At 60.7% G+C, this 10,507-nt stretch overlaps 1 protein-coding gene across 1 annotated transcript; it reads right to left on the reverse strand.

Annotated features, from left to right (window-relative positions):
* Positions 1-3,686: 3,686 nt before the first annotated feature.
* On the reverse strand, positions 3,687-5,261 carry CCDC166 (coiled-coil domain containing 166). The gene is made up of 2 exons (XM_044781029.2): positions 4,682-5,261; positions 3,687-4,581 (listed from the first exon to the last, which is right to left on the reverse strand). Exons 1-2 carry the CDS (start codon positions 5,120-5,122, stop codon positions 3,826-3,828), a joined length of 1,197 nt encoding a protein of 398 aa, XP_044636964.1. The 5' UTR covers positions 5,123-5,261; the 3' UTR covers positions 3,687-3,825.
* Positions 5,262-10,507: the final 5,246 nt, after the last annotated feature.

Genomic DNA, 10,507 nt, shown 5'->3' on the forward strand with positions numbered 1-10,507 from the left:
TTGAGAGGGAGAAGCCAGAAAGCTGAGCAAGGAATAAGGGACTACCAGAACTAAACCTGCAGGATTTGGAAAGTCAGCTTTCTGTCAAAGCATAACAACATACAAATATGTCCCAAATGGTAAGTATGCAGGTGGATGAACTTTCACAAGGAAAGTAACAATGTCTAATTTGTGGGTAATCTTGTTATCAATAGGTTCTCAGCCAGGAAGATGTGATCAAAATTTAAAGCATTTTGAGGGTTGGGAGGAGGGTAAAGATATTATCTTCATAAATTATGAGCTTAAATGTGCGTGTTAACATTTCTCAGGTGACCACAAAAAGAGAAGAGTGTATTCAAGTCAGACTGTATTCGAAATATAAGAACCATTTATACTGTTTCTAGGGACACACCTGAAATATAAAATTGACACCCAAAGAAAGGTGTGTGCAAAACAAACCAAAAGAAAGTTGGAGCAGCCACGTTAATGTCAGACCGGCTGTGGGCAGAGGTAAAGAAGAACACTGCAGACTGATGAAAGGTTCAATTCACGGAGAACAGCTAGTAGTTCTAAACTTATACGCAACTAATACTTGCTTTCAAACACATAAAGTAACAGGGACAGAACTACAAGGAGAAACTGACAAGTGCCTACCCTGATGTCTCTCCAGGAAGGATTTCATGGAAAGTGGTGGGCTGGAGGGTCTTGGGGACAGGAGGGTCTGGGCAGAAGAGAGAGACTGGAGTGTCAGCGGATAGGAGCAGTGCCTGGGAAGAGGAAGTGGGGCGTGCTGCAGTCTATTAGCTTCATAATTACCAGGAAACTCTTCCTATCTTGACTTAACATTACAAATTAGAATGAGGGTTTTGAACAAGGTGCACATGCTGCACTTAGAGGACCTATGTCTTAAGTCTCTGTTAATTGATAATTACCCCTCCCTCTTTTTTTTCCCTTGTCATTTATTTTTCAGAAAAAACCTGAGTCATTTGCCCTAAAGAGGATCTGGATGACTGCATCCCTACTGTCTTTTAACATCTTCCTCTGTTCCCTCTATCTTATATACATTGATAGTCAGGTCCCAAAGCTTGATTAGGTCAGAGCTTTGCTTCTGATCGAGCGTTCTTTGCAGGTTGCACCGTGCAGATTCTGCTGCTTCAGACCAGGAGGCCCTGAGTGGCTTCCTTTCGGCAAAGTTGGGGCCATTCACGGATGCGGAGAGTGAGCCGGTCCGTGCATTGTCCTCATCAGTCTGCCACCTACAGGCTTCAGCAACCATGACGTCGCTATATTTCTTCTGCAGTTATTAGGTGGAATTCCGTACATAACTTCCCTTCACCAACAATTCGTTTATCCTGAAATACAGTTCACACGGGAAAGGCGGGATGAACACATGATTCTTCATTTGCCAGTTTTTAGCATAATGAGTATCGTACTGGCAACCTTCAAGATGACCGGTAGGGTGGGGTTTTGTCGTATTTTAAACTCATGCACTTTATGCATTTGACGTTTCTATTCAGTACAGTCAGTATTCTTTTTGATGCTGAACTTGCTGCCTTGGCGGCGAGTGGGAGCCCTTCGCTTCTGCTGCCCGGTCCTTCTGACCGGCCCCGTCTGGGAGCAACCTGGCTCTCGGGTGTTGCCCGCAGAGAAATTCACTGCAGTTCACGCAGCAGGTATTTACCGGGGCTGTGAGAAGCGTAATTCTAGAGACCGAGTCAGGTAGAACCCAGCAGGGGCGCGGAGGGTCAGGCGGGGAGGGTGCGCAAAGGCGGAGGGCGCAGGAAGTCCGGCAGGACTTGGGGCCGGGCCCGCGCGGGCGGCTGCGAAGGCGCCTAGACGGCGGGGCGCTGTCGTCTCGGGAGCGCGCCCGTCTCCGAGAGGCCAGGCGCCGGCGCAGCCCCTCGCAAACCCGCCGCCCCGTCTGCAGCCCCGCGTGCGGCTGCACCCCCGCCCTGCGGCCCCGGCTCCGCTCCCGACACCCCAGCACGTCGCCCCGCTGTCACCCCGTCCACAGGACGGCCGAGACTGCTCCGCACCGTTGCCCCAAATCTCCAAGGAGCCCTAGCTCCTTTTAAAGGGAAGTGGTTGTGGGAACGCTCCCCGACCTGGGCTTCAAGCGAACTCGCCCAAAACGACTTGCGTTTGCTGCTGCCAGGGGCCGAGGAGCGCCGCCAACCAGGGGCGCCGAGACTTCCGCCCGGAGCTCCGGGCCGGGGGGCGCGCGTGCGCCGAGCCCTCACACGGAGGGGTTGGGGGGTGGCGGGGCTTCACCCACGCCGTCTGTGCGTCACCCGCCTCACGCGCTGCCCTGGCCCACAGGAGCTCCGTCTTAAACCTGTGGCCTGAACGCCTCCCTCCAGGGCGTCCCAGGTGGGCTGCCAGGGTCGCGGCCTCTTGAGAACCCGGCGCCCGGCAGCGCCACTGGGCCCCCGCCCGCTCCCGCGCTTCCGGTGGCCAGCCCCAGCCGGCCGGAACTCGCGTGGCCCCGACCGGAAGTGCGCCGGCCGCTCTAGCGGCGGCCGTCTCGTTGGTCGGCCTTCCAACTCTGCGCTGGGGTCCAGAGAGCAAGCGTCTTTCACAACCTTCCCTCCGCGCTCGGGGCGAAGTCCGTGCTCCTCGGCCAGCATCGAGGGTGCGTGGGGCCTGGCCTCTCCGAAGCCGCTCGACCTCCTCCCCAGCACAGCCCTCGATTAATACAAACCACGCTGAAGGGCCGGCCTGGTGTCGTAGTGGTTAAGTTCGCGTGCTCCGCTTTGGCGGCCCAGTTCCGACGTTCGGATCCCGGGCGCGGACCTACACACCGTTGGTCAAGCCGTGCTGTGGTGGCGTCCCACATACAAAATAGAGGAAGACTGGCACAAATGTCAGTTCAGGGCCAATCTTCCTCACCCCCCCCCACCCCCCACAAAAGCCCCAACAAAACAAAAAAACACACTGAAGGACGTCCTAATAACCGGCCTGTGCACTTTGGGACTGACAAGTAAATACGATGCGTGACCTTGGCAGAGGGCGTGGCCACAAAGGACACTGTTGGGACAACTGACGTTTTAATATGAGCTATGGATTAGCTAATACTCTTTTCCCCATGCTAAATCTCCTGATTTGGATCATAGTACTGCGGTAATTATGCTCAGGAAACACTAAAGGATTTAGAGGTCTTCGAAGGGGCACGATGTCTGCAACCTACTCTGAAATGGTTCACGGAGAAAAATGCAGACATTCCCCCCCCCCAAAGGGACAGAAGGCAAGCTGCCGGTGAGTCTGGACCAGTGCACATGGGACTTCCCTGTACTATTCTTCCAATTTTTCTCTAAGTTGGATATTACATTAAAATTTAAAAATTACCCAAAAACCCCAAGAGGTCAGACGAAATCTCCCGTGGCTCCCCGCGGCGCTGGGAGTAAAGCCACGTCCCTCCCAAAGGCCTTGTGACCGCAGCTCGCACGGCGCCGGCCCTCCGGCCACAGCGCGCAGCTGCCCGGCTCCTGCCCGGCCCGCCGGACTCCGTTCCCGCCGTCACGCCGGCTGTCCGTGCCCGCGGTGTCCGTCCCTGCCGCCAGACTGTCACCCCCGCGGGCAGGACACCCGAGCCGCCCGCGGGCAGCCGCGGAGTGGAGGGTGCTGAAGCCAGGCAGGCACGGGGTGAAGGGCGACCCAGCTCCCTTGCAGCAAATGCGGACGCGGCGAAGCAGGCGGCGCCAGAGCGGCGAGCGGGGGTGTCGCACCTTTATTAACAGCGGCACTCTCCAAACACGCGTCCTGCGTGCTCGTCTCCCCCGGCCCCGGGCCTCCCCGGCCTTCCTCCCGGCAGGTGCAGGCTCTCCCGCGGCGGCTTCTGCTGCAGGGTCAGTGTTCATGGTGTCCTTCGACGCGGGGATAGGAAGAGCCCCCTCCAAGCACAGGCTTCGCAGAGAGGAGGATGTTCTGTGAAGCCGCACGCAACGAGGACCGCGAAGAGACCCGGGAAGCCAGGCGGGACAGAGTTAAGGACGGGACCCGGGAGCTCGCCTTCGAAAGGGGCAGCGACGGGACCCTGGAGCCCACACGCGACGAGATCAACGACGGGACCCCGGAAGCCATGCGCGACGAGAGCAGCGACGGGACCCGGGAGGCTGCGTTTGACGGGGACCGGGAGGCTGCGCGCGACGGGCCTGTCGGGGAGGCGAAGGACGCGGGGCGCGAGGCGACGGGCAAAGGTTGCCACAGCGGCGGGCCCCCGGGGCCCCGGCGCAGCCAGCCATGCACCCGCGCCAGGTCCCGCGTGTCCTCGTGCTCGCGCCGCAGCTTCTCACGCTGCTCCAGCAGCTGGCGCCGCGTGTCATGCAGCAGCTGGGCCCGCTGGAGCAGCCGCAGCAGCTCCTGTCGCAGGCGCGCGTTGTCCGCCTTGATGGCCTGCGTGTGCGCGAGGAGCGCGCGCGCCGCCTCCCGCTCCGCGCGCCGCGCCAGGGACTGCACGCGCTGGCGAGCCTCGCGCTCGAAGGCCGCCTTGTCCTCGGTGAAGCGCCGCTTCACGCGGTGGAGCAGCTGCGTGTGCTCCACGCGCATGTGCAGCAGTTCGCGCTCCAGCGCCCGGATCCGGGCCAGCTGCTCCAGCTGCAGCTCCTGCGGCGGGGGCGCGGGTCAGGGCCCGGGCGCGGCGCGCGCCCACCCCGCCCGGTTCCCGGAGCCCGCCCGGCCGGCCCGTGGGCGCGCGCGCACTGGCCTTGTAGGGCTGCAGCTCCTGCACCTGCCGCGCCATCTGCGCCGCGCGCGCCTCCATCTCCAGCAGCTGCGCGCGCACCCCGTCCTCGCGCCCGTGGTAGTGCGACGCCAGCTCGCCCCGCTCCCAGTGGACCTGCGTCAGGTCCACGCGATTCTGCTCGTCCAGCCGGACGATGGCTTTGGCGCAGCGCTGCGCGCGCGCGCTCACGTAGCTGGTGTAGAGCCGGTTCTCCTCGCGCAGGCGCTGCGCCTCGCGGTCCAGGAAGGAGTTCTCCCGCAGCACCTGGTCCACGCGCTGCTCGCAGGCGTCCAGCTGCTCCGAGAGCAGCTTGTACTCGCGCTGCAGATACTGCGCGCGCTCCGACAGTGGCGCCTCGGCGCCCTCTTTCGCCGCGCCTGGCCGGCGCCCTGTGCTCGGCCCGCGCCTCCTTTTGGGTGCCATGGGCCGGCGTCGGGGTCTGGGGCACGGGTACGTGTGAGGGCACCGCCCAAGCCCGCTCCTCCAGCGCAAACCTTCCCTTCCCCTAGCCCGAATATTCTAGCGGGGCGGGACGGGTCTCAGGGTCCTGAGGTTGAGGGAGGCAAAACCAGGGGTATGGGGTCAACGTGGGGTCAGGGGATGGTCGCCAACCTTTACTCGTGGACTCCTTCCGGACCTTGGCCGTCCGTCGGCGTGCGCCCACCTTGAGTTATGTTGGCGTTCAGCCGGTGCAGTCTCCATGGAGAGAGAACTTAGTCGCCCTCCCCCACTTCCACCCCGTTGCTTGGGCGACAACTCCACTCCCCCTCCTCCATTTCCCCCAACTCCTGCTCCGGAAGTCAGTGCCTGACAGCCTGTTGCTGCCTGACGTCCTGTCGTCCTGTCGGACGACGCTGGACTTGCCTCCTAACCTAACAGACCCAGCAGCAGCCCGAGTAGCCCTCAGTCTCCACGTGCCATACTTGGGCCCTTTGCCACCTGTCCACCGATGGCCTCATATCCCCGTCGGCCCTCAAGAGTAGAGACTTCGCCCAGTCCTGGCCTCCAGCCTTGAGCAAGCCCCTCCCCACCCCACCCACACACGCACACCCCTGTGAAATCTCCATCTTGTCGAGTCAGAGCTTCCCCACAGCATTTCAGCGCTCTGGAGAGCCTGGCTCTCCTCGAAGCACTTCGTGGCTCCCTTCGCTCCTTCAGGAGGCCTCCGTGGGAGTTAGGGTTACTGGGAAGACCGAGTCCCTTCTGATGTCACCCGTTGTCCAGTGTGTTCCTCTCTGGGGTTTCTTCAGCTCACACGTGTGGCGCCTGTTCATCTCATCCCACAGGACTGCACCTGGCCGGCTTCCCTTCCCAGCTGGCCAGCACGGCGGGAGCGGAAGGAGATCCACCTGGAATTTCGCTCTTGCTCTTCTTGCCGTTGAGGTTGTGGCAACATCATCATCGCCTCATTGAATTCACTCTTGGCTAGATACGTGAGCACCACATTCAGGTGCCAGGAGCCAGCGGCCCGGCCTCTGGTTCTCTTAGCTGTCTCGGGAAGAGCCGGGTCCAGACCGCCTTTGACGTGAACGTCCATGTACGTCTCTTTTGGTCCTGTCACCGTTGGTCCAGGTCTGTCTACATTGGCTGTAATATGGACAGATGCAGGGTTTGTTGGCTTGTAACTTTGTGAGGAGCACGGTTTAGGAAACCACTCTGGTGGGAAGGCTTGTGTTGAAAACTCTCAGGAGGCCGATTTCAGAGCCGCGGTGATTCACTCATATCGCTGGACTTGCTCGAGTTCACTGCACCTGCGTGAAAGGGGTGGCAGAGCCTCGTAAAACTAGGAACACAACCGAGGCAGTTTCCTCCTTGGAAAAAATGTATTTTATAAATAAAAATGAAATGACAAGCTTCAAGACGATGCAAAATCTCCGTTTATTTTAACACTAAAATTTTAAAGAAATGTCGATCCATAAACTCTTAAAAGAGCATCTTAATGTTGGCCTTTAATGATATCAGCTTTTTTTTTTTTTTTGTGAGGAAGATTGTCCCTGAGCTGATATCTGTGCCCATCTTCCTCTATATTGTGTGTGGGACGCTGCCACAGCATGGCTTGATGAGTGGTGTGTAGGTCGGCACCTGGGATCCGAACCCACCAACTTGGGCCTCTGGCGCTGAGCCTGCAAACTTAACCACTATGCCCCACACCCAGCAAGCCCGATATTGGCTTTTAATATGAAATTGGTGCCTGACTTTACAGAAAATTGGGAAGAGACCAAGTAGAATCGGGAAGAATCAGGAGACCCTGCAGTGGGGGGCTCCAGCGAGCCCCTTCAGGATGTTTTCTTCCAGTCCCTCCCCCGGGGCCCGGTATCTACATACCAGGGCCTCTGCCCGCACCGAAGCCGCCTGCTCTGTCCACCTCGCCACCCTCGGGGCCCGCCTCGGGCCACTGTCCCCATTTGGCACACTGCGAAACTGAGACGGCGACAGGCGGAGCCTGCTCCCCTGGCCGGTCTGGTCCTCCGCAGCCTCGGCCCCTGGGCGCCCCCCCCGCCCCCCCCCCCGGGGGCCCCCGCGACTCCGGGCCGCCTCGGCCCCTCCCGGGCTCCTGCCCCGCACGCATCTGTCGTGGGAGTGTCTAGATCAACCTTGGCCTTTTAATTTCTGCTGCGAGGGGAGGCACTCGGGGGGCAGAGGTTTTTGAGTTGTAAGTCGTCCCAGCCTCCCGGATTTCTCGGGGAGTTGTCTCGCTTTAAAGCTCACAAATGCCTCCTTTCAGCAGGGGTCTGGTGAGCATTTTGTTCTCCTCTGTCTCCAGCTCCCTCGAGACTTGCTGCTTCCCACTTCTGCAATTCGCAGTCCTGCAATCCCGGTGGAATCGTTCGGGGAGCAGCGTGGAAGCCCCGCCCCGCCCCGCCCCCGCCCCGCCCCGGCCCCGCCCTCGCCCCCCAGACCCCCGCCGCCTAGCCGGACGCGGCCGCCTCCGCCCCCACCCGAGTCGGGGCCGCGGCGATTAGGGCAGGAGGGGCCTTGTCTCCTCTGCCTCCTCCGGGCGCCCTCGCCACAGGCCTCGGGGCGGTGGGTGGTGTCTCCCCGGGCAGAGGAGGCCGCCTGGCCTGGAGGCGGCTGGGATGCCCCCACACACCCACCTCCTGGCCCCGGGGGCCTTCTCTCTGTTGTTGGGGAATGGGTGTGTCTGGTGTCCCCAGGTCCCACCGCCGCCCACGAGAGACGGAACTCACCTCCGCGGGCCCAGATTCAAAGCCAGGCGCTACCTGTGACATTTCTCCCCACCCTTGGGGTCCTTCCTCCCTCCCTCCGTGAATGGGGTGGCGGTCTTTTGTCCCTCCAGGGGCCAAGACTAAGTTTCCCCCTGAGTCCAACTGAGGAGGGTCTGGGGGCGGGGTGGGGGCCGGGGGTCACTCACCCCTTGGCGGGAACACTGAACTGGAACGTTACTGGAAAGAAGGGCGGAGGAAATCGGCTCAACTGCCGCCAAGGCTGCCCCTCCCCCACCCTTGAATCCCTGCTAGCCACCCCCTCCCGCCGCCCCCCAACCCCCACCCCCCTGACTAGCGCTTTCTGGTGGGGGACTGCGGTGGACCCTAAAGGCTGCGTCAGAATGTCCTGTCGGGCCGGTTCCACGATGCTGCTCACACCGCTCCTCGGGCCGCTCGGCCCCCCACCCCACGTTTCCACAGGGCCAACCCCCCTGCCCCTATCTTGCTGTTCCTTCTGCCTTGGACTCTCTCCCTACTCAGCTCCTGAGACTTAGCGTCAGCTCCCTTCCTCAGGAGTAGCCAGTGGGTTTGGGCTGTGTGCCTAACCCTGGGGTGAGCACTTCCAGCAGCATCTGCTGCCATTTCACAGATGGAGAAACTGAGGCAGGGAGTGACTTGTTAAGGACTGAAAGCACTGGGGCTGTGACTTGGACCTTGGGGAGCTCTTCCCACTGTGTGCACTGCCTCTTGCGGAGGCCTCTCCCCATCCTGTGCCCTGGGCAAGGGGCAGAGCCAGCCACCTTCACTGAATCCCACTCCATGGCAGCCGGAGGCCAGCATGTGGCCAGTACCCACGACCCTCCCACCCGCCAAGGCCAACTGGACCTGAGGAGTTGGGGGTGGGCTCAGGTGATGCCAGAGACCCTGTCCTTGGAGCTCAGCCCTGGGCAGGAGCCTGACACCCACAGGAGTGGCCAGAAGCTGAGCAGTGGTCAGATGAAGGGACCCTGGAGGACCTGGTGGGAGGGATGCCCCAGCTCCACCCCAGTACCTTGTCCCTTGATCAGAAGCACAGCGCTGATGGCAATCACCACCACAAAGGGGATGACAGGCAGGAACGTGACTGAGGCCCAGGAGAGCCTGTCTGTCCAGTGTGTCGTCTGGCTGCGGTCAAGCCCTGGAAACCCCAGGCCTGGCTGTTCTCTGGGCCCTCGGCGGGACCCAAGGCCGGCCCCTCCCCATATTCCAGCTCATGTGCAGCTGCAGGCCCCCTCCGCCACCTGAGCTGGCTCTCGGCCGAGCATTCAGGCAAGGACCCTTCCTCAAGTGGCCTCCCCTCCACAGCCAGGCACCTCGGAACCGATGCCAGACCCACACCATGCTCACGGGGAGCCCCAGGTGGAAGGCCCAGATCCAGGCCATGATTGCGTCAGCTCCCACAGCCACAGCTGCCCCTGGAGGAAGTGCTCTCTCCTCCCTGGACACACAGTGCAGTGAGGGCCACGGCTGCACCGCCACCCACTTCCTAGGAGCAAAGACAGGCTGGGTCCAGGGGAGCCCCAGGGTACATGTATGGAACACAGTGAGGGCTCCGTGGCGATGCTGCCACGATGACCCAGGTCTCTGGCCTGCTAGGGTCAGTGGAGTCGCAGCTTCAGGGCAGCTCGATGAGCTTCAAGGGGCCTGGCTGGAGCCCGGGGCCTGTGAGCTTGGCTCCCTGGTTCTCCCTGAGGGGTCAGGCCAGAGCAGCTGGGGCTTGGGGTCTGGTCCGTGTCGGCCTGCATACCCCTCCCCAGGTGCTCACCTACCTCTCTTTGTGAGGAAAAGGATGATAAACAGAAGGATGCACAGAGTCCAGAGCCCTGCACAGGCCCCAATGGCGTTGCCTGCACCCACCTCTACTGGCCGGCTCAGAGAGCCCCTGCGAGACAGCCATGAGGGGCGCCCAGCCTGAGGCATGCCTCCCGGGGACCCTTGTCTCTGAGTCTGAATGCACGATCTGAGACAACCACATCTACCACCCAAATGTGCCCTCCTGGGAGGGACCCAGCAGGTGCTGGAGTGACCTGGGGTACCTGAGTCCACAGTCCATGTGGGGAGCAGGAGAGACACCTGAGACCTAGGAGCTGGAGGAGCACACAAGGTCCACCCCAGCAGGTGGGAAGGCCATGCACGAGACAGGGTGGGCAGTGGGCTACCCCTGTGACACAGATGGGGACACGGCTGTGATCACTCCTCAGACGTCAACACTGAAGGGCAAGGAGGGGCGGGGCCCACGCACATGGCCTGTGACAGTCTGCAATCTAGGAGGCAGGGACCATGTGAGACTGGCCTTCGGGTTACAAGGACGCTGGCTATGGATGAGCAGGAGGCTCCGGCCACACTGTTTCATCCTGGGGGGTTTGACCTGCTACGTGCCCACTCCTCCCTGACTCTGGGTCTTCTGGAGGAGGCTCCCAAAACTGCCCACGATTTTCCCATGGGTCCACGGTCCACTTTTTATCTAGTGCATAATAAACACCCCAAGTCGATAATGCGCTCAAAACAAAGCTGAAGGTTACAACTGCATGCAACAAAATTTATTGTTGACTACCAATTAATAAGAAAATAAAATCTCCTTGACAAAATTTATATCTGCAAG

This window comes from Equus asinus, chromosome 12, assembly GCF_041296235.1.
Source record: "Equus asinus isolate D_3611 breed Donkey chromosome 12, EquAss-T2T_v2, whole genome shotgun sequence".
Classification (NCBI taxonomy): Eukaryota; Metazoa; Chordata; class Mammalia; order Perissodactyla; family Equidae; genus Equus; species Equus asinus.